The sequence below is a fragment of the Agelaius tricolor genome, unplaced genomic scaffold (assembly GCF_023055355.1).
Source record: "Agelaius tricolor isolate 1412-34295 unplaced genomic scaffold, bAgeTri1.0.p SCAF_6, whole genome shotgun sequence".
NCBI classification, from domain to species: Eukaryota; Metazoa; Chordata; class Aves; order Passeriformes; family Icteridae; genus Agelaius; species Agelaius tricolor.
The window spans coordinates 34,654,785-34,681,955 of record NW_027269266.1 but is presented as its reverse complement, the minus strand read 5'-3'; the positions used below and the strand labels follow the sequence as shown (position 1 = coordinate 34,681,955).

The following is a 27,171-nucleotide window of genomic DNA, read 5'->3' as shown; positions in this document are numbered from 1 at the left end:
TGAGACCACCAAATTTAGTGGGAAGACTTCACTTGGTTTCAGGTGGTCCATGTGTGAGGCAGCAGAGTGGCCATATGGGCAGAATGACCTTTCCACAGCAGCCTCTCCCACATCCTTTGCAGTGGTGCTCATGTATGGGGCAACTCCCGCAAAATTTTAATTATACGCTCTGCCAAGATGGATTCATCTTCCATTCACTTGGAGTCAGTGAAGCCAGCAAATAGAAAATGTATGTTTGTGTATTTTTGTGTAAAATGATACTGGCAGAAGAGGCAGTGGCATTGCCCCCAAAAGCCACCTGTGTGAGGGGCAGGAGAGCCTCTGCTTGGGTATTGATCCAGGCTATGGACACCAGAAATCTCTGCAGAACAACTGGCTTGCTTTTTATTTATCAAGTTTCTGTGATAAGACAGGGGAGGAAGATGGGGATGCAGGTGGGAGTCCGAGTGCTGATTTCTTCATCCAGATCTGATACTTGTGGAGGAAAGGGTGGCCTTGCACTGATGACTGTTAGTGAAGATCATAACTACTGTGACAAGCTCAGACACTGCCTTGAAAAAAAAAAAGTCTTACTAGGATAAGAAAAAAATTGGTACAACACTTTTGTGAAAATACTGGACTTTTGGTTTTTAAATAAAGCTTATTTGCTTAAGGCTATTCTTAGACCAGAGCTGCTAAAGCTCTAGAATAAAAAAAGTTACAAATGCTGATAAAAAGGAGACTCCTTCATATCAACCTTGAGTTATTTTATATTGTTTAATCATGTACAAGAGGGGAACTGGAAGAACTCTTGTAGTTTAAAAAACTGTGCTGTTATTTAAAAAGGAGGGTGTGTCAAAGACAGATGAGTTAATATAAGAAAAAATTCAACCATGTTGCAAGTCACTGAAAAAAACCATGCATACATGGTTGCAAGATAAAGCAGCCCATCTGTGTAATTTACATAAATTATACTAGTTCCTAGCAGTCCCATACAATTGATGCAGCATCTAGAAATTAGCAGAGCATAGGGAGGTCTGCACCTCACCCTACTTATTACAGATTTCCAGTTGCTGGGAACTGCAGATGTCATGGCAGGGACCTCATGGGAGGAGCAAAACCAGTCACCAGGGGCTTCTGTCTCTCTGGCTGGGACATGTTTTCCCACAAAAGCCCTCCTTACCCTTTGCACAGATGCACTTGCTGTTTCACCTGCATTACCTTCAACACAGAGTGGGTTTTTGTCTCTTGTCTTTGCCCCGTCTCTAGTTGTTTACTGCTTTGTCTGAAGTCCCCTGCGTCTGTCACAGTGGAATGCAGCAGCCCTTCTCATGGTTGGGTTACATTGCACCATTTTACATTTGTTTACTTTTATTAGCATGTCTTGTGAGGACAGTCAAGGTTGTGATTTTTCAGTCTGATGTTGGCCTTTTCAATGTTTCTTTTCTGCTGTAGTTGAGATGGATAGCCTTTCTGAACTATCCCAGCAAGGTGCCAACCATGTCAACTTCGGTCAGCAGCCAGTCCCAGGGAACACAGCCGAACAGCCTCCATCTCCTGTTCAGCTTTCTCATGGTAGTCAACCATCAGTTCGGACCCCGCTTCCAAACCTGCACCCTGGACTTGTATCTACTCCCATTAGCCCTCAGCTGGTAAATCAGCAGCTGGTAATGGCCCAGTTGCTGAACCAGCAGTATGCAGTGAACAGACTTCTAGCCCAGCAGTCCTTAAACCAACAGTACTTGAACCACCCTCCTCCTGTCAGTAGATCCATGAACAAGCCGTTGGAGCAGCAGGTCTCAACGAACACAGAGGTGTCTTCCGAAATCTACCAGTGGGTCCGTGATGAATTGAAACGAGCAGGAATCTCACAGGCAGTATTTGCACGCGTGGCTTTTAACCGAACTCAGGTCAGTTGTCTTTTTTCTTGAAGTCTTTTTTTTTAAAGTCTAAGAGTCTCTTCTCTCTCTCTCTCTCTCTCTAATTAGTAATTGCCATCTTCTAAGTCTATCTTCTCATTTCTACCTTGTCTCTTAGCTCCTCTGAAGGAGCCGTGCTTTCTTGCAGGATCACTATCCGTGTTGGTAACTACTGAAATCGTCAGCGACTGGTTTGTGGAAATATCCACAGTTCTTACAGGAAGCATGGTTCCTCTCCAGTTGTGATGGTTTATGAATAGCTGAACTTCCCAATAAAGGAAATGAACAGCTCTATGCAGAGCCATTCACAAAGTCACCAACAGATTGCCTTTTGTGTTGTAGAGTTGTACCCACTCTGACCACCTGCACGCACTGAACAACCTGGCTTCTTTCACAGGTGTACTGGAGATGGTCTTTTATCTATACTTGCATTTATTTTTATTATTTCTCAGTGAAAGTCCTAATAGCATCTTTTTAGACTTCTGAAGAGATTTAAAATTAAAAGCTTTATCTCTAGATCATCTACTCTCTTCATGTATTTTTGTAGTTTGTTGCAAAAACAGTAGTTGCTGAGCTTGCCGGTGTCCACGTCAGAACATATACTTCAGCTCTTCAATGCAGAAAAAGCCAGCCCTAGCAAAGCTGATAAGTAACACTAAAATGTGTTATTTTTTACACCTGTTTTAGAAGCTAACCCTGTTATAATTTATTCTGCTCTATGAATTTAACTTAATGCCATGTTGCATGGAATTTAATCAAGCAGAAATTATAGAAGAAATGTCAGTATATTGGATGCAAATAATAAGATCTCAAAATTTTAGAAATATGTTATAACACAGAATAAAATATTTTTAATAGGACATTGTAAAATGGGAAATATTTAAAAAATATATAGGTAAATTTGCTTTAGGTTCCCTATTTTTAAATGAAAACACATACTTAGGGAACAATTTGCCTATTGTAGATTATAGTATAACAAAAAATATTATCATTTGAGCTTCTCTTGAAACATTTTTGTTTCTCCCTGCATAGCTTAGAGAATAAAAATTCTGTTTCATATGCTCTTGTGCAGGTTTGAATCAGCATGTCATTTATAATTGTTCTGAATTACTATTGCGTTACAATATTTTACATACTCCTTTAGCTAAAAGTAAGTAGAGTCATTGTGTGAATTCTCTGTAGGAATCTGTGTGTGTGTGTGTCTTTCCTCTTTACAACAGAGGAGGGTTTCAAGATCTGGGCCTTGCATACCAAATTTCATTGCTTACGTGAACTCATGCAAGCATTATTTACATTACGTTAGGTCCAGGCAGTGATAGTTGTTATATTTACAGATAAGTGAGTCTTGTTTCATACAGTGTTTAAAAATTTAATTGTTAGTACTCTAAGGTATTAAAGCAATAGTAGTAGCTTTATGTTACAGTGGTTTGCAGCTGCCATCTTACCTGGACAAAAAAGCCTAGCAAGTAATTCAGAAAATTAAGTTTATTTTATATTTACTTCTTTCTCATGTTTGCCTAAAATCACATTGTTTTATTTAAACTTTCCCCCCTCTGAAGTGGTCAGTTTTTGTCAGCTAGTTTTGCATGCAGCTTTTGGCAATTCCTTTGTGCATAAGCAGTACTTGTTACCTGAAATACGAGGATGATTGGTTCTGCTGGACATAGAATTTGTATGACAGAGTAGGAGAAAATGCTCTTTCGATGTGATAAATGCAACTATAGAAAAAGATTTCTAGTGCAAATACTGATTCTTTACTTTAATATTAGTATTATTACACTAAATATATATTAAAATATGTATTGCTATGTATTTTTCTTACTACAAATGTTATTAAATATTTGTTTAAAGTTCAGTTCTTCTCCAGACTTTGTGGTTTACCAGCTTGGTAAGATGTGTTGAGAGTGACCCAGAACTGGGAGGAAACCCCAAAATGAACACTGAAAACAATTCTCCTAAAGCGATACAAAAAACACCTATATATTTTGGCAATTTTCAATCAAATGTATTTGAAAGAACACAAAGTAGTATTCCTACATCCTACAAATTGTTTTTGCTAATCAAGTTAGTATTCACAGTTAGCTAGGAAAGATTTTGCAATATTTGTTATGTTTTGTGGCAAACATAAGGAGAAAAAGGAAAAATACTAGGAGCCTAGAGAGTGTCAACATCAGTTTTGCCAAGAAATATCTCAGCATACTTTTTATATGAAGCAAAGCCCCACTGAAATACAGAAGAGTTTGTTGCGGGTGCATTTCACCTTTACAAACCTGGAAATTGTTAATTTTACCCATAGTGACAGGTAATATCCAATGGTAAACAGTGGGACCAGCAATTTTTACATGAAACATTTAAATAGTTTTTCCGCTTGCTGTATTTCTGAATTCTTCACAGCTTATTCAAGGATACATCACATTGAGCTAAAATTAGGATAGTACTTTAATAACTGATGCAGTTGAGGAGTTATTTTCTAATAGTGATGTAATATCCTAAGTTTTGGGGTTTTTTTGCTAGAAAATGCTTGTTTAAATTCATGCTCTGTTTTCTGAGATAGAAAGCTAACTCAGGCCTACCAGTGACATTTTTGAAACTGTCATAAGCATATTTGAGCCGTGTCCAGGGACCATATCATGCCATCAGTTTCTAAAGGCGTAAGAACTCGCTGAAATTGGTTCGGAGTTCTGTGCAAGAAAACCCTGGTGTCAAGATACAGTCTCAGATGAGGGGAGAGATTTGCTTTCAGTGTAAAAGTTAAGGAAGGAAGCAATCTATAAATTAAGAGTTATTTAGCTTAATGTTTAGGCAATAAAATGGACTTCGAAATTGGCTGATGATGCTTTTGTTTTTCAGACTTAATGCTCTACAATATGAATACAGAATTTTGTGATGGTTTTTGGGTGGGAAGTTTCTCCCAGTGTAGTGTGGTAATTCAACACTTGGTCCTAATTTTCAAGGTATTTTAATTTGGCTACAAAAATGTCAACTAGAAATATTTTCTATCTTTCCACAGTCCAAGAATTTGGCAAAGATATTTCTGAGAACTAGAGAGTCTTTTTTTTTTACTATTACTAATTATCTATAAAGCTGAAAAAAAACCCCTTAGCTACACCTTAGAAGCGAGTCTTTAAGAAAAAATGTGACTTTAATGTGTTCTTGAATAATTTCTCCCCCATCCTTAAGTTCCAATTGGTAATTTCAAAACTAAATTCTCAGGAATGTGCTTTGTAAACTTTAATCAAGGTCCAGATACCTATAACTTGAATGAAACTTTCACATCTATACAGGCACAATAGGACAACTGTTGCAGGGAGCAGAAGAAGTTTTGGCAGAAGGAATTTCTCTATGGTCCATCTAGGAAGCCTTCAGAGTACAGTAGGATCTGAAGTTTAGCTTGTCCTTCAGCAGTTGTGATTCCAACTCACTGGATGCAAAGAAACAGGTTGAATCCTGTTAGCACCTCCTTTCAGCGCACCGCGGAAAACTGTATTGAGTTAGTACTTGTGCTGGCAGATCTGAGTTTCACCTCAAGCAAGGTGTCCAAAGGTCTCCAGTCTGCCAGGATAATTTTGGTAAATTGAGATGCTTATGTTTCAGTTGCCAGTTCATCAAAATAATAAACATAGTATTTTGTTTTAGCTGATGTCAGTGCACTGTGCAGATACCTCTACTGTGCTGAAAGAGCAAGTTCCATATTTTCTTGTGCTTTGCAGGCTAGAAAATGGTATTTGTGATCAGTTTGCTACCCTGGGTAGCCCAGAGCAGCCAGGGTGACAGTGAAAGATGCATTGGGGTAACCCCCCCCCGCCTAAAGTGTGGTGCCATAGGCCCCTGTCAGCAGAGAAGCTCTGCCTACTGTTTCAAATATTAAGTTAAAGTGGGAATTTAAACTATACTCTGTTGTGCTCTTAAAGCTGGAGTGCAACATTAACATTTGTTGGGCTGAACTGCCCTCAGAGTCCTAAACAAACAAATCAACTCCTCTCCCATTTGTGTTGTGCGTTTCTAAATGTTAACATGAGTCAGGAAGCGAAAGGCTTGAGTTCCCACAGTCTGACATTTGACTGCAAGGTGCAGTTTAGCCTGTTGCATGGCAGGGTGACGAGCCCGCACTGTGCGAGCAAGGAATTATGTTAGTCATGGTTGTGGCTGGAACTGGAACTGGGGGCTGCCTCTCTCTGTTTGTGTACACTTTCAGCTGAAAGGTTTGCTGCAGGGACTTGGGTGCTATTATACAGAGGTGACCTCATGGCCCTGTCTTTATGAAAGAAGGAAGAGTGCTTTTTGCTGCTTTTCCGTGTCTGAATTTTGATACTTTTCTTTTTCACACTTTTCCTTCCCTTTTTCGGAAGGTTTTTGAATATTTCTCAGCGTTTTCACTTTTCTCTCTCCCTTCTTTCTACTTGAGCCCCATGCTTGTTTAAAATATTAGCTGCCAGGACGTACTGCCTTACATTCATGTATAATGCCTTTTCTCATATGTAAAAACTTCTGTGTATTTAGGACTGTGCTCATGCTAATTCTGGGCAAATGCTATTTCAGAGGAGAATGCTTGGATGCACTAAATGGCTCTGTGTAATTGTAAAACAAAATCTAAGTTTACACAATCCACCTTCTCAGGCACTACTTTTTTTTTTTTCCTTCCACTTTGTCTTTGGCACACTTTATTTTCCAGTAAAATGAAAAATGAAGATGGATTATTCAAAATTGATAACAGTAATGGACCATCATGTAATGTTTTATTGAATTTGAGTTCTGTAAATTATGTGGTGGAGAGAAATTTGCCTGCTTAAGTATAACAGAAATTGCCACTGTATTCATATAATTCTTCATAGTGTAATTTAAGAAAAAGTACACTATCCATATCACTATTGAATAAAAGGTAAAAAGGTGCTATTACACTATCATGACAGCTCTCCTCTTGCTACTAAGCGACATAGATAAATGTGTCTGCTTATAACTTACTTGGCTAGGGTCCAGGTTTGGGAGTGGAGTTTGGGAATAATCTTCCACCTGGACATGGGATAGGAGGGCCCTGCAACCAAAGGGATAGTGTTCAGGGGTGTTCTGCATGTTTTGGGAAGGTTTGGGCAAATTGCATGTTTCTTCTGGAAGCTTTGAAGTTCTATCAAACTGATAAAAATCTATTTGAATCAGTGATTATGTTCAAGGAGGAGACAAACTGGGGGCCAGACAGGCAGTGTTTTTGTTCATATTGGCAGACACTTTAATTTATCTCCATTTTTAAAGAATTTGTAATGAGCTTTTGAAAGCCTTGATAATATTTATTGAACATTTTTGTGCCATTAGTAATGAATTATACTTGTGATGACATGTAAACTTTCTTTTTTTTTTTTCCAATGGAACCTGGGAATATTTAAAAAAAAATACATTTCCATTGCAAAGAGAATACAAGGGAGGAACAGTGATGAGGGCTCTGAGCCTAACAGTGTTTATAATCTCTTTGCAAAACAAGCTTAGTTTTCATGCAATTTGAGGTACAGTATCAGGAGATCGCACCAAGACTAATATCTTGGAAAACCAGTTCAAGCCTGGTAAAATGGACAGTTAATCTGTGCACATCAGCACAGGCCAGAATGTGAGAGTCAATATTTTCTTTCTAGGATTTTTCCCATTGTACACTTTGTCTTAACAACTTTTAGCTAAAGTTTTGTGCTCAAAAATTGAAGTAGTAGCAATGAAATAATATGTGAAGCAGGCAAACTGTGTTCTAAGTCTGCCTGCACCTGGTGCTACATCTTCATTTTCATGGATTTTTCTAACATATACTGACCTTTAGGTTTAGAGCCTAGAAGCAAACTCCTCCTGCCTTCTCCATGCTCTGTCATCTCCCCTCCTCTCCCTGCAATGCTGTTCTCTGCTCTGCTCTGCTCCCAGGTCAAAGAGTCATGACAGTGATTGGGGAAGAGAGGAGAATGAATACTTAGTGGCATTACTAATCACCAAGAAATGTCTCACAGCAGTGGAAATGCAGGCAAATGTTAAAAAAAAAAGAAAAGATCAACAGCATTTTCTTTGTTTACTTATTTCACTGAAGAGGGAAAAGTTATACAAGAAAACCAGCCTTTTCTAACTTTTTTAGCTGCCCACTATGTGGCTAAGGCTTATACAAGCAAATATTTTCTATTATGGGCTAAAGTATTTTTTAAGGTAATTTCCTGTAGCTGACAGTGGGGTGGCTTTTTGTAAGGAGTCTTCTCTCCTGACAATGATCAGTCCACTTGAGTTTCATTTTTATTGCTCATTTTTTCATGGAGAGGTGTCTCCAGCACAGAAACAGTCAGAAATCACACATGTTTACAACTACCTATAAGGAGATCAATGATGTGGACTTTGTTGTCTTCTGCCAAGTAACAACAGGGTGAGAGAGAAGGTTCTCAGGTAATGTCAGGGGATGTTTAGATTGGATATCAGGAAGAATTTCTTCTCCAAAAATGTTGTCCAGCACTGGAACAGGCAGACAGGGAAGTGGTGGAATAACCATCCCTGGAGGTATCTGAAAGACATATAAATGTGGTACTTGGGGACATGGTTTACTGGTGGGCTTGGCAGTGCATGGTTAGTGGCAGGACACAATGATCTTAAAGGTTCCCTCCGACATAATTTTTTCTATTATGTTCTCTATATCCTGTGCTCTGCAGACAGCTTACCTTGTCTCTAGTAGAACAAAATCATTTTGTACCTCCTCTTGAGGTGGATTGTGTAACCCTACTACTAACAAACACTGGTAACTGTGGATTTGAATACTTAAAAGTAGAAAAAACGATGGACACAAATTTATTTTCCATGTTTGCTAATAAATAAATTTATTATTAGACTAACCATTAAGAAAAAAATTTAAAACATGACCCAAATGCCACTTCTTCAGTAACTTGTTTATTTACCTTCTGGGAAATTTCTGCCTGGATACCAGAAAACAGGAGGGATCATGAAAAGTGGTAAGAAAGAATCCCCCAAGATTATTTTTTTTCTATCCTCCTCCTCTGAAATATTTTTCATGCTTAATGCTGGAAAGATTGTTGGGTTTTTTCCATCCCGTTTCCCTGTTACACATGCAGGCACAGACAGGGCCATGAGGACCACACTGGCTGAGGTGTGGTGGTTGGTACCTCTGTCCTCATCGCCCAGCAGGGAAGTGCAGAGCTCACACCCACACTGGGTGGGCTCTGGTCCTGCCTAAGCACAGCTGCTTGAGAGCAGTGGCTTTGCAGCAGCACCTCCCTAAGGGTCTTTTGCCTGATAGGATAAGACCTATGAGAGACATGACAACTTCCACAGGTGATGCAGGCATCAGACCTCCCAAAAAGATTCCCTTGGCCATATCATTCTCTTGTACCCCCTTAGGAATATATATATTCAGTCAGTATTACCTATCTTAGTTTTAGCTTTTTATTGTTTGCTTCCCTCTCTCTATTTACTCCTCCATTATCCTGAATAACTTGCAAAAGTTCTTTAGGAAAAGAAACGTTGGGTTATCTTATTCCTTGAAATTCATGTGTGTGTTCCCTTGTTACGCTATAAGTAAGAGCCTCCCATGCCAATCCTCTCTCTTTCCCAGCACAGCAACAATATTTATTCTGAATAGTAGTTCACATCTGCTTTTCCAAAAGTTACCTTTCTTATCACCATCTTGTTACTCCAAGACAGCAGAGCATTTTGAATGCCTGAGATATTTAAAAGGAGAATCTTGCAGGGGGAGGAGATGTCAAAAACCTGTTGACACTAAATATAAATATCCCAGGCAATGGACTGTTTGAGGATTAGGGTTGTCCTGATGAAGAGAGAGGAAGGTGCAAGAAGAAGGTGGAACATGAGGCATCCAATGAGTTTCCTCACTTGTTAAACTCCAATATACAACTCTTAGAAAGAAATACTGACTTATAAAAAACATGGCCCTGAGTCAGTGAAGCAGTAGATTAGAAACATTGCAAGTTTATAGTCTCAGATTAGTTGTGAAATATCACATCCTTTCAAAGATCTATTTAAGTTGCTAGAAATGTGGAAAGCCTTTTTAAGGTTGAGTATGCATTTTACCTGTGAAGCCTGAGAACCCCCCAGTGTATCTCACTTATCCTTAACGTCTTGTGATTATCTGTGGACTGTGAAAAATATCATGGCAAGTTAAGCCAGTAAAAGGAGGAAGACCTATTAGGAAGATTCAGTTTATGTTGTATTTAAAACAGGTGCTTAATAAAATTAAGGGTACAATTGAGGCTCTCTTCTCTGCTACCTAAAATGCCATTAATATAATCCTATGTAGAGCGAACTGTGCATTTGCTGTTCTCATTCCCAGCCCAGTGGCAAGAAAAATGAGGACTCATAAGCAGCGGCTTTGCAGAGCATGGTTTTACAGACACTCACCTAGGCTAACTCTTGAGCCTATGTTTTCTGCCTTCCCTACAGGGCTTGCTCTCAGAAATCCTCCGAAAAGAAGAGGATCCCAAGACTGCCTCTCAGTCCTTGCTGGTAAACCTTCGGGCTATGCAGAACTTCTTGCAGCTGCCAGAAGCAGAACGAGATCGAATTTACCAGGACGAAAGGGAAAGGAGCTTGAATGCAGCGTCTGCCATGGGCCCAGCGCCTCTCATCAGCACACCGCCCAGCCGGCCTCCACAAGTAAACTGCTCTCTCTGCCTCTGGGGTTTGCTTCTTGTGCTCTTTCACTGTCCTCCTGGGTGAGACCTTTCTGAAAAAGAAGAAACTTTTTGCTGTCGCACTTTTTAAACACTTGTAGAATCATTACTTGCAGTGCGTATTGCAAATTAAATTTAAGAAATATAATGGATGATAGTAGCACTTTATTACTACCTATTTTCTAATTTTAAGATAAATTCTGTCCATTATGGTTCCTACAGAATTTTTTGCTCATTTTATTGAGGTACAAACTTTACTGGGCATGGAAGGTGATAGCTTTTAGCTGTCATCTTTTCTTACAATTCTTAGGTTCTTAACGTTATAGCTTCAGATAGGGATTTTGAAGGATTTGGACCATTAAACTGAGAGGGAATGAAAGCAGAAGTGTGAGTACCTTCTAGTGCCTTAAAAATTATTTTTCCAGAAAGCAAACAGGTAAAACTAAAGTGATGGGGGAAAGAAGATCCTGTCCCAAAATGCTGGGCATGCTTTTACCATCTTGAGCTACTGACGACTGCTTAAAATAACAGCTTGCTATATCCATTGCTCTGAATGATTTGGATATGTTCATTAAAGCTTCATGTAGTATCTGTTAAAATGAAACTCCTATTTATTTCTCTAAAATTTATTTGATTTACTTCTTCAAAAATTACAAAGTTTGATAGGATGGGGATCAAGAGATTCAATGGTGCAGTCCCTGTGTCAATCAAGGAAATTCTGATGCTTGTTTTAAGGTACATGAGAAATGCACGTGAGCCATAGGAATGCACAGAATTTCCACAAAGAAACATGGTTCATTCCAAAACCTGTATATTTTCAGAAATACTCTGTGTTGCTCTGGCTCAAGGTTGTACTTACGCAAGGAAAATCCAAACTGATCTGCAGATATGTGGCAATCATGCTGTATACACAGTCCACTTTTGCTAAACAAAGCAAAGCTTTGGGATTGTGGGAATTTTGTGATGGGTGATTTTTTGAGAAAAAACAGCAGGTTTTTGTTATCCAGTCATAGGCTTGTGACTGTGAGTATGTTCTATACCCGTTCACAATGCTATAAATTCCTCTTGAGATTATTTTTCTAAGTTACCTTCAGCTAATGGATACTAAGAACCACACTAAAGTAACGAATAACAAAATTGTAGGAGGGAGGACAGAAGGTCACCTTGACCTGCTGCAGTACTTTTCACAAGAGAAGAATTTTTTTACCAGAAAAGACAGGCTGTACTAATGGTGTAGTTTTGTTATCATAACTGAGTTTAGTCTATAAAATCCACTATAGATATTCTTCAAGATAAAGGAGAAGACTCTATTTACATAGTGATGCTTTTGTGGGAAATAGTTAAATAGAGATAACTGTGTTTAAAATAACATTTGAGTTTGTTTTAATATCTGTACCTGCTCCCACAGCCCAGGTAATTCAGAGCCAAGGCTAACCCTCCTTCTTAACTTATCTCTTTCTGCCAAGGTAATGTCTCACTCTGTCTCAAGTGGTCTTGGGCAATTTCACAGCTAAAGAACAGAGTTAATTACAGGACCTTCCTGAAGGATGTCAAGTCAGAGGTAGTCCTTGTACTGGTTTTAATTCACACTTTAAACTGTATAAATCCCTTGCAGCCAGAAAGAAAGTGAGACTTAGGGGTTTTCTTAACTGACAAAACATACTGTAAGTCCAAATTTGATGGGAAAGGGGGGCTAAATCTATCTGTCTCTACTGTGCTCTTGTTCATAATTACATTTCATTTTTTTAGTGTGAGTCAGGAGTATAGCTAACCTAATTGCGACAGTTCAAAGTGGAAACAGCATACGTTTTTGTTTTAATCCTTTTCAAAAGGAAAGCAAGTTTAAAAGGAAACATTATAGACTAATACTTGAGGTCTGCAGAACAAAGCACTTATTTTTCCAGTTGTTGTGCTGTTCTCTGTCATTCAGCAAAACACACACATTTTCCCTAGTGAATAGATTGAGAATGTAGAAACCTCTGAGTTTGTGACCTTGTTTCCAGAATTCCCCACTATAAACATCTGAAGTACTTTTCACCTGCTGCTAAGTGTTCAGTCTTAAGTTTGAAAATTGAAATATCTGTGTTGGTAAGGTAACAACAATACTTGATGCTTGAAATAATAGTGAAATTGTTCTAGTTGTAACATTGGCAAGTATAACTTTACAAATCACAGCCGAAATAAATTACAGTCAGGATACTGCAAAATTTTCAATCCAAATTGCTACTGTGATACCTTCCCCAAAATGTCCACAGTTTAATGAATATTTGATACTAAGGAAATAAAGCTACTATCATCCTTACTACTAAATTTATTATAAGCAATTATTTAAAGATCACTTTTCAGGAATACAGCATAATATTTTTCCAGCTTGACTGTGAGCTTCTTGGATAACCATTGAAAGAGAAAACAGACCGTTTATCCTGACAACAGAATTTACACAAGAGCCAACATATTTAATATTAAATCTTTAGACCAGTGTAACGTTTGAAACAATTAAACTATGAAACCATGAAAAATGGGAGCTAATATGCCACACATGAAGGTTTATTTTGCAATTGCAAGTTATCAGTTTCGGAAGGATGTGAAAATAAACATCCTGAAAAGGATCTATTTTGCATTTTTGTGTTGCCAACTGGTGGCCAGACAGTAGAGCAGACTTAACCATTTAGCAGCTGAGCTTGTTCTGTGTAAATTTCGCATTCTGTTGTATGCAAAAACAGAAAGTGTGACCTTGGAGGTCTGATTGGATAGTAGGAACTCACCAAGCATAAACCCTGGTGCCTGAGTTAGAAGGAACAGTGTTCAATTTATCTCATTTTTACAGCATTCTTACTAGTTGCTACTTGAGCTAATGTATCTGGATTGTTTCCAATTCTTTTTTCAAATCCTTTAAGAAGCTCTTTGTCCCCGTTACTTCTCCCTTTCTCTCTGACTTAAACAAAATGCAAAATCTTACTTTTTTTTTTTTTTAATTGAAATCATTAGCCTCTAATGCATGAGCTTTTGGGATGTGTGTATAGCCCTCTAAGCTGGTCAAGTTGTAAAAGTCTGCTACTATCTTCCACACTGGTGGACTGAGCACAAGGAGACGGCGTACACAAGGATTTTTACCTTGGACATTGTTCGAGTTGCCACCCCTGGGGCAGAAGCCTGTCTGTCAGGCTGTTTCCTGGGGCACTGGAACTTATAAGTATTAGCATCTCCATCAGGTAGGTACTGCATGGAGACATTTAACCTCTGCAGTCTAGAAGGAAAGGAAAAGGTCCTTTCATGTTCTATTTCTTTTAATCATTTCCCTGCACTCTTCAACACCTTTGTCTTGCAGATCACCCCACAAAGGCCCTTCTGGGATATTCCTAGGTCAAGTTGAGAGAATGAGTCTATTGCATCTTATATGGAAATGAGAGAATCTGGGGATACTTTAGAGGATGATGAGGGGCTAGGAATGGCCTTTATGTATCATCAGGGCAGTTTGGGATGTGAAGGGAAGATGACTCCCCCTCCTCTGTACAGTTTGTGGGGGAGGATAGAGACAAGTGGCCAAGTTACAGATTTTCTTTTTCAAAATATTCTGCTTAAAGGCTTTTAGCCATCCTGCAGTTCCAAACACTTCTTAGGACAAGTAATCTCTATTTCAGCTGAGCCAAGGAAGAAACCTTTCTTGCCCCCCATATTTCCCAAAGAAAATTTGTGTTAACCCTTGGGGCCCATCATCATCCTGTGTAAAAACAGAGTACATGTAATGTCAAGAGCAGAATATTATTTTAACAATATTATTTTAACAAGGCCATGTTTTAAGAAGTAGCAAAAATCTTGCATGAGTCATGGTTCTAGGTACTCATTGACCAAAACCTTCATCTCATAAATACAATCCTGGCCTCTCTGGCTGCAGATAAATTATAGTTCCTTCAAGTTAAAGCAATCATGGGTTGGGTCTCAGAGATAGGATGTTACTCTTGAAAGAATGGTATCTAGGAGAGCGCTGCTTTGATGATGTTTGAGGAACAATGAATCTCCATTGCAAGGAGTTCTGGAAAACACCAGCTTCCTTGAAACTTTATGGTGGAGTCCTAGTCCCATATGCATGTGCCATGTATCACCACCAGCAAAATTTTTATTTTCAAGTTGGCAAAATTTTAGATTTAGGTTGATAATCTTTGTGCCTAGTTGCATTTTAATGAAAGTAAAATGAACAAAATAATAAATGCAATTCTCTCCTCCCACCCCCACAAAAATCACCATGGAGGAGAGTTAATGGAAACCCTGACACTTAACTATAACTGCACTTCCAGGCGCCACTGTAATAATGGAGTAGTAAACCTTGTCCTGATAAAAGCTGTTCTGAAAGCAACAGCATTTATTGTACCTCCTCTGCTATTTGCAGAGCAGAACTGAAAAGTAGTTTGTTTTGCCTGGAATGAACTACTTTATGAATTTTAATGTACAATGTAATATTAAAAGCTAAACCAGGATTAAAGAAGATTTTTGTTCCCAAGCTAAAACAGTAGTTATGAGAATGTGTTATATAAGATTTTTTTGTTTCAGTTTCGATGGGGAAGGAATGAGGTTCCATGTTTGTGAAAACCTCTTCATGCTGGTTATTCCTTTTATGACAACTTTCCCTTTTTTTAGGAAAACTGAATTAATCCAGAACTTCTTGCTGCTGTAATCAGTCTTATTTGATGAGAAGATATATCTGGGTAGGCCAGGAGGAGATGGATATGTTATTTTTTTTCAAGTATTCTTAGAAGACTAGATTGATTCGTGATAGGAAGATAGCCAAATGCATTCCTGATTCTCAGTGTGTTGCATTTGTAAAATAATGTTCCCCTCTTCAGTTAGTATTTCCAGTATTTGGTTACTGTCAAAAATAAAATAAAAAATTAGCTGATCTGTGGTTTCTTTCCTAAACAGAAAATGTGGCTGTAGGTGTGGGTGGGGTGGGAGGTTGTGCTTAAGCGTAGATGAGATGAGAGATTATGTTTTGTTTTGTTTTTCTCTCCAAAATGAATACTTTTTCCACCTCCTCTCCCAAGTCCTGAAGTTGCACCATTGAGAGCTTTTTTGTTTTCTGTTGGGTTTTTTTGAGGAGGAGGGTGTTTTTTCAACCCAGCTTCAAACAGCCTCTCTCTTGAACTCAATTCTAAATTCAACACAACAGCCTAGATGCTGCTTATGTATAAATTATGAAACAGTTATATGTATGGATATTCTCCAAGAGGTTAATTGACATTATTGCATGGAATTCATTAGACCAGAGCAGGCCAATAGTCAATCTAGACCAGCCAGAGTCTACACCTGATCTTTGAAGAGAAATTATTAAGACACAGGAAAAGAATTTTTATACTTGGCCAATGAAGTGAATTGGAATGGGAGAGGGTACAACTGAGAATCACAACTCTTGGTAATCCCCAGACCATCATTTTATAACTTCAAGGCTTTATTCCCCTGAAGATCTTTGGGCTAATACTGCTTTTTGATGCAGATATTAGTGTTTTCTGAATTCAGTTAGTGTTCCCTGATTAAATATCAACAGAAGGCAATAGGAGTTTGTTTGTTTGTTTTAACTTTGATGACATATTAGATGCTGTTGAATTTATTGTACCTGTATAAAGATAGATGTGATTTGCAAACCAGAATTAGGATTTTCAGTAATTCCCTTGGGTTAAATGCATATCCATATTAAATTGGACATTAAGAAGTGTGGACCGAGTAGCATAGTTTAAATTATGTCTACAGCATGGTGTGTGATGGCTTTTGATGGTCTGTGTGTTCACAGCTCAGTTAAGCGATCTGTGAAGTACTGCTACAACATGAAGCTGTCCTTTGAAGCTCAGTAGCAATCAAAAAGGCAGTGTGCTTACAGAAGAGACACATTTTGATCAAGATCACAAGAGCAAAGTGTTTCCTTCCCAAAAACTTGTGTATGCTAGCTGAATACCTTCATCTTCTCATCTTCCCCTTGGGTCCTTCAAAGACTAGTTACAAGTTTAAATTATTTTGGGGGGAAGGATTGAAATTTGTTTCCCAAAATTTAAACCCAAGGTTCAAGAAGGCGTCTTGACAAAGCCATCACTTTTTCATTCTCTAATCTAGCTTAGGCTGATTTTTACATTCACAGAGATAAGTCTGTCTTCAGTTGTATTTTAACATCCCCACCACTTGTCAGTTATCTTCTGGCACATCCTTCTTACTTAAAGGTTATAAAATTGCCACTAATTTTGTATTTTTAAATTATTTCACTGTATGATCTTCAGGAGATGCACCTGCTCTTGCAGCCCTGTACTGATTTGTCTGGTGTGAGGCATACCTTTTCCTGCTCTGCAGTGGGAAGGAGAGAGTTTTGTGGTGCTGATCCTCCCTCCCTGCTGCCAGGTGCCTCAAATGTTTCTGAGCAACCTTTGGTCCAGGCTTGGCCATCCTCTTGTGCAATGTGGCTGGTAAAATGTCACACTACAGAAAAGGGCATGACTGCAAAGTACTAATTGTTTTCAGATGAAAAAAAAAAAATCATATTATTAACTGTATGCCACATTCTGGGATTTTTCTCCATTTCCATTTTTACTTAGAACCCTCGTGCTAATGCCTGCCAGAATGGGGGCAAGGAAATGCTTGTGGACAACTTGTTCTTCTGAAGTTTTGCCCCTTGTAGTTAATGGGCATGTGTTAGCACAGTTCCTGAAAAGCCTGATGGACAAATCATGTTCAGCAAAAGTGGCATGCACTCTCAGTTTCTGGGCTAGATTATTTTATATTAAAAGCACTATGGATGATACCTAACACAAACTGAGGATGGCATTTCTAGGAAAAAATGGTCTGCTGATTTGCCTAAGTCCATCTCTCATCCAAACCCTTCGACTCCCATATTGTGAGACCTGTGACATATGAAAGCTCATAGAGAGTGAGATTAGAAGATGAATTATCATGTTGTCATGATTTCCTTTTGAACCTCAAGGGACTTCAGAGCACAGGAAGATGCTGACTTGCACTGGATCAAACTGATAGTGAAAGTGTGGGTTTAGACACGTACTTAAGAGTAGGCTGAATCACCTGGAAGTGCCAGGCTCTGTCCATTAGACCTAGAATTAGGCTGAATGACTGTCTTAAACTAGCTGTGTAACTTCAGAATAACCAAATTAATTCAGCTCTCAATAACCTCTGTATGAATCAGTATGTTTGAATTGAAATCTTAAGGTTTGATTTTGTTTGCATCATCACCTTGTGGGTTCTCGGCAGAAATCCAGTTTTCCTTTCCTCTGATCCACTTTAGGATTAGTGGCCCATTAGGTCCACTAATCTTGAGCAAGCCTTGCAAGAGTAAATGCTAAAGACAGACGTTATCCTTAACTACTGAGAATATTGTAGGATAAGCTGAGTACCTGCTGATTTTTTGTACCTCTCAACTGATATTGCAGAAACTGCAGTCTAACCTTGGTGAGATGATGCTTGGTGTTGAAACATCACTTCCATCATTTCCAGAGGATGAAGGAAAGGATAGTCTCCTGCACATCATGTCGCTACTGATGTATTTTTTTGTTGTTTTCCTTAATGCTGCAGATGCAGCATAAAGGTGGTACTGTAATCACTCTGTCTTGTTTACATGTTTGGTGTTTATTTAATCTGGATTGCAAGAAGAATAAATATTTGGTTTATGTAAGTGAAATACAACTAGAATGAGTAGCTTTAAGAAAGTCTTATCTTGGTTTCATGAAGGAGTGGTTTAAGTATGCATTATTCTAAACTGTCTCTCAAAAACAGCTTAAGAACCAAACTGATAAAATAATTTTTTAAAAATTCAATCTAAAGCCACAACTTTTCAACATTATAATGCATTAGAGTGTACTGGGCATAAGACATGAATCAAGATATATCTGTCAGATTTCTATTTCATTAGAGATTCTTTTATGTTGCACTTATAATTTTTATTTAATTTGTGTGGGGCAAAGAAATCATGTAAGGGTTCACAAGTCTCTACAAGACTGTTTGACAGGTTTCCACCTAATTTATGACATTGAAATTTGCAGTGGTCTGTTAATGGTAACTCGAATTTCAGATGCACCTGTTACAATGCACTGAATTTTCCTGTTTCCCAGTTGCTGGAACCATAGATAACTTACAATGTTTATTCTGAAAAATGCTGAAAGAGTATCAGAGAAAGATTGGATAAAAGGAATAAAATGAAAAGGGGAACTACTTAGGGAGGGAAAGAGAGGAAAATAACTTTTTCATAATGAAAAATGTCTCATATTTTCTAGGTCAAAACTGCTACTATTGCTACAGAGAGGAATGGAAAACCAGAAAACAATTCCATGAACATTAATGCTTCCATTTATGATGAGATTCAGCAGGAAATGAAGAGAGCTAAGGTGTCCCAAGCACTGTTTGCGAAGGTTGCGGCAACCAAAAGCCAGGTAAAATTCCCAGGGCTCAAAGAGCTCCACGTCCTGTGCAATTATTTCCCAGATCAGTTTCTGTGTGAGTTTAAATGTGTAGCTGGATCAGGGTATCAGCCCAGTACAACAACTCAGAGCTCCTTGCTGAGTCTGGAGGTAACCTCTGGTTCCCCAGAGAGGGTAGAGAAGCAGCTTCCTGAGATGTCTCACTCCCTTTTCCCCACCAGCCAGACACCTTCCCTCTGTGCCTATGGATCTTGGTGTGGCTCAGAAGGGATCAGGTTCATCAGTTTTTAGCTGATGTGAATATGGGAAAAGCTGTGGTCCAGATCTGGGTATTGCTGCCAAATTCATCTTGAGGCTTTGGTGTTTTGCAATTGCATGTGCTGCAATGAGGAACGCTGGGGTGCTGGGTTTTTGCAAAAAAAATTTAGTCAGACCCACTGGTGAGACTGGCATGAGAGGTGGACTGTCAAAAACAGAAAAAAAAAAGAAAACCAACAAAAAAAGGACATAAAAAAATTACAGTTGTACAAGTTATAGCTGAGAAAAAAAGTATAATTTTGTCAAACACAATGTCTGCTTGGTTACCTGCTTGCATGCATACAAATATGTTGCATATTCAGTTTTAAGCCTTTGTTTTGTGGTTTCCTATTCTGTTTTCTTTAACTGAAGATTTTCTGTCAAGTTTAGTGGCAAGAGGGAAATCAGTGGGCACTTGTTGGGTGTGATTATCATAAATGACATGTCTTCTGAGAAAGATCACTGGAGTATGTGAATGCATTGATTTAAGTGAGAATGTGCTCAAGAAGTAAAGGCAAAACATAAAGAAAAATGAGAAAGGTATAGTTATACAAATGCTTGAAAGAAATCAGATGTTGAATTTTCATATTAGATTAAGTGTTAAATACATTTAATCACTACTTCTTTATTTTTCTAAAATTATTTCATAGAAAAATTCAGCATCTTCCAGGGAAAGCTAGTGAAGCTCAGTTGGACTGATGTGTCTTGGGCCATCAGCATTTTAGTGCTGGTTTTCTTTTTAACGAGGCTTTAACTTTTGACTTCTGTGCTGTTCACATTTTGGAGTTCACTTCATTGTACAGAAAGGATGTTGTCTCTTAAGTTATATGGTGTAAGGAGCATTTAAAGGGATATTTTGGAAATGTTGTATCAAAATGATTAAACTCAAGCTGTGGACTGTAAAAATTATAGCTTTATAGGCCACATGCCTGCCTACCCTTCAATCACTGTCAAAGTGATAATTTCAACAATAATATGTTTCTTTTATTGTGGGATTCTAAACACCAAGTGCTGTTTAAACATTAAACTGAATTGTTTATGTTAGTGCTGTACTCAGTGTGTCATACATCAGGCCACTATAATCTCCCATGGAATGTAAAAATTCTGTCATGAATCATGGCTTGTATATCGGAAATTACTGTAATTTTGATTGGAAATTACAGAGCTCTTGAAATGTTTCTAATTATGATAGAATGTTACAGCAGCTTCCAACCTGTGTGCTCCTCAGATGTCTTTATTTACATGTCAAAACTTGGGGTTAGAGAACTGTCCGTTTTCTGCACCTTCCCCTTTCCACTGCATTCTTCTGTAAAGCTAAGGTATTAAGCCAGTCTATCAGCCCACATAATTTTGTTCTGATCTGATTTGTGCAATAGTGTATTTACTAAAGTGCGAAGCCTTAAAATTTCTAGGGTGATCAGCTCTTTCGGTGCTGACTTTTAGAGGGAGAGGCAATCAAAATGAAGCCTGAAAGCCTCCAGAGGACCACAGGTTTAGTTGAGCATTGGTATAAAATCTAGATTCTTGTACAAACTTTGCTACTAAGTACAGAAAACAACACCAAACACATAGTTCTTTTCTACTTTACTCTGGTGATTATACCTGTGCTCTCAGGGGTTATTTTTCCCACCAATTTCAGCAATCTTAATTTATGTGTCTAGCATGCTTTCAGGTCTGTAGTTAAATGAAGTGTTATTTGTACTAGAAAGCTGCTTTGCAGAAGTAACCTCCTAGGTGGACTAGGATGTGCTGGGTCTTCTCAAACTAGCTGACTGTTAGTAACCAATTAATAATCTTTCAATATGTAGCACTGCCATCTATACTAAAGGAGGTGCATGTACTGTAAAAGATTCTTCATTGGAGCTCTTCAGTGGTACAAGTAAACATTTCTTGGGGCAAAAAAGTCTCCCTTGCACAAAAAAGAGGCTTGTTCAAACATATTCTCTAAGAGAACCTCTCTTGAGAGAGATCTCTTTCTGATATTTTTTTCAGTTTGGAGATACTGGTTCCATACTCAGAACTGGAAATCCTGAGATAACCCAAGTTGTAGTAAAAAGTCTGAAGGACTCATATTAGAAAATGATGTGTTGATTAACATTTTTGTTTTTAAAAATTGCTAAAATTGAACATTATTGATTTTATCTTATTTTGGATATAAGGACTTAATTAATTTCGGAGTGCAGTCTGGAGTTGTGGTGTAAAACCATATGTGACGTAAACCAGCTCTGTGAGGGGACAAAGGCCTAGAAGGCCTTGCCTTTTTTTTTCCTAATAAACTGATTTGGGGCAACATTAGATTGGATGAATAAGGAGCCAGCATCTGCAAGGTGCTGGGCTTGCCTGAGCCAGGAGACTGCAGATAATGTTCTGCTGACTAGAGCATCTTGTATAAAATTGCTACTAAATGATGTGCTACAGGAGTTTCTATTTGGGTAGCACCAAGGTAAAAAACGAGCATCTTCCCTTGCACTGTGTTAGTGCCTTTGGCAAGAGTGGAACTGGAAATCCTGGGATAATCACTTAATTACAATGAAAAGTCTGGAGGAAACACATTAGAAAATAATGTGTTGATTAACAGTTTTATTTTTAAATCCTCCTGAGTTGTGGAGGACCAACCGCATGTGGACCTGACGCTCAACAAAGCAGCTGGGTGCTGGGGCCTGCTCTGGCAGAGATCCTGGGATCAGGCAGAGGTTGCTGTGCTGTTAAGAGAGTTCATTTTCTGACTCAGGTGGGGGATGATTTGCCTGCTTGAAGTTTCATGGTGCACTTTGCTGGCAGTTTGTTAGTGTTCCCAAAGGAAAGGGCCTATCTGGTACATGGGTTTGGGGACACAGCTAGGACATTCCTTCCATTGTTGAATGCTTTTCCCACACAGGAATGCATACATTCGGTATATTTTTTAAGTGTCTATGTTTTTAAGGATTGATATATTATCTACAGAATAATTTAAAAATCTGTTAAATTCAAAATATATACTTCAAAAGTTAATATGATTATACTGAGGAGCTAAGAAGGATATTACAATTCAAATTCCTGGAATACATCATATCTTTGGAGAGTTTTAGAATTTTAATTGGCAAAGCACGTAATGTCCGTGTTTAAAATCTTGTGGTTTTATTATTATTATAAAATAATAATAAAATTAATATTTTATTATTATTTTATAAGGTTGTCTTTCTAATAGGCCTGCATGGGTTTTTTGTTAGATTATGTCGAAAAGAAAGCAAAAATGCACACAAAAGGAAGACAGAAAGGTTTACCAAGTGTTTTGTCTCTTCTCGCAGGTTGTTGATTCTTAATGGCAGAGTGGCAATGCCAACAGTATTATTTGCTAAAATTTAATCAGCACACCTGAATAACTCTAAATTAAAAGAATCCACACGTAAAATTTTGTGGCGTATGTTAGTTTTACAATTTCATCATATTGGATTTTTATTAAATTTGTAACCTGAAAGTCTGATTCAACTACTTAAGGAAGCACATTCCTAATTTTGTTATTAAAAAAAAGAAAAAAAAGTTGATTTGTATAATGATCATTAAGGTATCATGGTTCAGTAACTCTGCAGTGGTTACGATGTTCTCATGTGGGAGCCAGGGATGAGTTTTTCTTGGTGGTGACAGATGCTGAAATCTAATTTTATTCCATAAAAACAGATAAACAAGCAAACAAAACCCCCATACCTAAGAGCCCTGAGAGATAAGGCAGGTAGAGACTTGTAGTGTTTCTGTATGTTTGCTATGTTTTGAGAAGTTAGATTTATGTTATGGCTTATCCTGAAAAGCTGTGTCTCACATGTGCTAGTATGAAGCAGGGAAGAAAGCAATACTTTGCTGAAAATCAGGTTAAATTGCTAAAGCTTTCTTAAATTTAGGAAATTACAGTTTGCAAAAACTGCAGTAATATCAAGCTCCATACCTCTGAGAGTCCCATGCACTACAGTTTCAGGCCACTAGCCTGCTTTATTTACCTAAAGAAGTTTAACTTTTAGTGAAATAAATGGGTGAAATCAATACTCTTCTGCAGTCAATCCTGCAATCCTGGCTCGTTATGGCCCCTTAGGTGCCGAATGCCCTCCCTTCTCACCAAATGAAAATGCCTGTATGTGGAGGGTGAGACTCTTGGTTCGCACAGAATCATGCTTTGATTTTAAAATAATTCTAATGGAGTATTACCGTACCTCCAGAAACCTCATTTAATGACATGGTTCTGACCTGTTACTTCTGAGCTGTTGTGTTGTGTTGCCCAGCTTCCTGTTCTTCATCCCCGTCTTTCACTTTGGTTAGTAGTAGTTTCACATACAAAGTGTGGAGGTAAAATAATGGTTTTCAGAACATGCTAGAGACTCCATCCTGAGCCATCAGGCAAGTATTTTTTACAGTGGCTATTTAATTAGAAGGGGTTGACTTTTTGCCTTTGTATGCACTGGGAGTGTTCTCTTCCAGGAGGCTGCATAGGAGATCCTACGGGTAGGCACTAGGTGCAGAGCATCTAGCACTCATGAGTAGATGGGAAGGAGTTAAATGGGAAGGGAATGCTAAACATTGGCACTAAAAATGCTTTTGGCATGCAAATACCATGCTTTTCCTGACATAAATATTTTCAGAATAGGCCATTAGAGTTCAGGTATATAAAACCCTGCTTTTACTGGAAATTTTAATGTTGTAGTAAACCTAGAGATTTATAGTGAAAAATTGATGTCTGTTATCTCACTTTTATCTTTTTAACCAGCAGTTTTATAAATGCTATATCTTTGATCTGGCTTTTTCCATCTAGAGACTAAGCTATATACGCTAATAGGAAAGTCATTTTTAAACAGCTTCCCACACTGAACAAGCACGGTATTGTGGATCTGGCACAGAGATGTAACATGCCATTACCGCAGATATAGAACAATCTATTCAACTATTTTCCAGCTGGAGGAAAAGAAACCTTTTTATCACCAAGAGTAACCCTCTGGTAACAACGTGGCTTTAGGAGGGGATCTTGAAATTTATTTCCAAAGCTGTTTCCTCAGGGCACTGCACCTCAGGCTGCCCAGAGGGGTGCAACCTGCAGGGCAGGAGGGGGCTCAGTCCTTCGCCCATCACCCTGCTCTCAGTCAAGTTCTCTCCTGCCTTTGTCTCCCTCAGAGCAGCTGAGTCACTTCCTGGGTTTAAATCTTGGCTTAAAAACCTCCTTCCCCCCCACCCCCCTCCCCCCCAACCTCAGTGTACAATGGATTCTCTGTGGAGCAGGGGGGGATGCTGCACAGGGAGACGCGAGGTGGAAACACAATGTACTCTGAGGTCTGCTGTTTCACAGGTCCACCTGGAAATAAACCCCTCACCCCAGTGCAAAGGCGAGATACAGTAGTTAGAAAACATTAGCTGCAAAAACACACAACAACATCTATTTTTTATAATTTTTTAATGTTGTTTTCCTCCCCCCTCATTGCCTGGGGGTGATTGCTCTGGCAGTTGAAGAGGTGCCATGAGCAGCAGGAGTCGGGTGGGATCGGGTGTCGGCAGGGATGCAAGAGGAAGAGTGTGAACTGAGAAAGCAAGATGGGCTTTTGCATGCGATCAAGAATTGCCCCATAAAGCGGCATGTCATTCAGTGAAACTGTGAAACTTGGCAGATAGAGCTGATTTGTTTCTTTCACAAAATATCGAGTTACAGAGTCATACTGTGTTCTGTCTTGCCCAGGTCAGAGGAAAACGGATTTTCAGGTTTCTGGTAGGGGAAAGAAATGAATGTTCCATGTCCTTCCTCTGCCCCATGTCCTAGTCCCTCTTACAACATCTCCTCTCAGAAATAAAGGTTAAAAATCTCAGGAAATTTCCGTAGCTTTTTTTTAAAAAATACTTCTCAGAAAGGGAGTAGAAAAATTGAGTTTAGCTGACTCTCTTATCTCTTGACCATGGTAGACCCAAGAAAAGGCTGGCATTGATCCTGACTATATCCCACTTTATTGGTATGGCTTTGGTGGAGTGGCTAGACTTCAGTGAGCCTTGGGTTCCCCCTAATAAAGAATAGATGGCAGCTTCATGAATCAACAAAGATGCACTGAAGAGAAACCACCTTAAAATCTTCAAGGTGGTTCACATCAGCATGTAATTGCCCACGTCACCTTGGAGCCAGGTAGCCCTTTCAACACTTTAGGCAAAGGCTAGATTTGTTGACACACTGATGAAAAAGAGTGCTTCCTGAGCATGCTTTGCACGAGGGGTCAAATCGGCTGAGGCTGGAGGTTCCCAGCCAGACGGGTGGCAGCAGGAGCTGTTCAAATGCTGCCGTTTAAAGGACTGGTAGCAGCTTCAGGAGATGGAGTGTATTTGAGCCCTGAGGAGAGCTTCCCTGGAGGGATACGGTGCACACCTGCCCTGCTCTGCTCCGGTTGGGAGTTAATGCTTAACGCTCTCACGGCCGCAGCCTGTGGCGCGTCCCTGGGAGGCGCTGGGACCGCTGAGTGCCTGGCAGGATGCGGCCCGCAGGTGTCCAGAAACAGGAGAGTGGGGGGTTTTGGTTGGATGGTTTTTGTCTGGTGGAAAGAGCATAAATGAGTGAGAGAAGCTAGGAGAAGTACAAGTTAAAGTCATTAAATGTACAAATGAAAAAGGAGAGCCAAGAAGAGAAAGCTCTTTACAAAATATAAAATTATGTTAAAGCATCAAGACGGCACAACATAAGGAATGTTTGGTACATGTTATTGAAACTGAAAAATCAGAGTATGGAATGAATTATAATTTAGCATAATCCATAATTTTACAGTTTTCATTTTGAATTATTTATCTTATATGATTTGATTAAAGATAAAACTGGCTGACAAGATCTCTAACATCTCTGCATGTCTTAATGTCAAATGAAAAAACTGTATTATAACTTCACCATTTTAAATTTTTTATTTGTATTGTTTCTATATAGCTCCCTTTTATTTTTAAAGCATATTTCAGCTATTCATTGTGTACACGCGATTCCATAACCCATCAGGCTTCAGTGTTGCCTCAGTACCTCTGATTCAGTAAATCAGATCATAGGCAGCATGCTGTCATATAATAAGGTGTCTGATCCTTATTACCAGTTTGTTGATGCACAGACTCCTTCAAATTGACCATTGCAACACATGGTTTCCCCTGAAACTAGCTGTGATAATTAGCGTGGCTCTAATGAGACAGAATGTCACTGATCTTGTGCTGAACTGTCGAGTATCGACGCTACGGATGGGAACTGTCAAAGCTTGCCATCTGTGACAGAGCTTGGCATATTCCATTTGCAAGGTAGAGCATGCTCAATAGACTGTTTTTAAACAAATGGTCCATTTCTTGATTAGGGCTCTGTGTTCTGTTACTGTGGAAGACTTTATATCATAGTTAAACTTCTTGCTTTTTTTTCCCCCTTTTTCTTCTACTGGGGTAAGCTTGTTAGGAAATGAAAACATTAATGATCCTCAAACCAGTCCTTCAGTCTTCTGTTAGACTTTTGGGGAGAGGTGGGGAGGATCTGATGAGATATTTATTCTTCTTCCTTCCCCCAGTTATCTTCATGTATTTCTTCTAGGGCTTGCAATCCCACAAGCCTTTTATCTGATTTTTTTAAGCACTGAGGGGTAGGGATGGCATAGTTTTGAAGTATAGCAGAACAAAAATTTAGAAGTCTCAGGTGACGTGCAGCAGGAGCATGTGCACCTGGGATGAAAGATTGAACTGGTCAGGAGAGTCAGGCACCCAGACTCCCGGGACTGGCCCTGCAAAATGCCGTGAAAAAAGTCCAGCGCTGCTTATCATTCCAAAATATGCTTTGTTGCTTTTTATTTCCTCCTTCTCTGGCAGACCACACAGGGCTTGTTCTGAAGAACATTTTCACTAATCTGATCAGGCAGCCAAATACGCCGGGAAAACTGCTTTAATGATCCCACTAATTACCTCAAGTCAATATGAACT

General features: G+C 38.9%; 1 protein-coding gene across 7 annotated transcripts in view; it reads left to right on the top strand.

Moving 5' to 3' along the window:
- The window catches only part of SATB1 (SATB homeobox 1), a 92,035-nt gene that overhangs the window by 46,413 nt on the left and 18,451 nt on the right, over positions 1 to 27,171 (top strand). For all 7 annotated transcript variants that reach the window (XM_071429315.1, XM_071429314.1, XM_071429308.1 and 4 more), the window contains 3 exons: positions 1,435 to 1,889; positions 10,320 to 10,532; positions 18,808 to 18,963. In XM_071429315.1, coding sequence (XP_071285416.1) covers positions 1,435 to 1,889; positions 10,320 to 10,532; positions 18,808 to 18,963 — 824 coding nt within the window. The remainder of the gene's footprint in view (positions 1 to 1,434; positions 1,890 to 10,319; positions 10,533 to 18,807; positions 18,964 to 27,171) is intronic.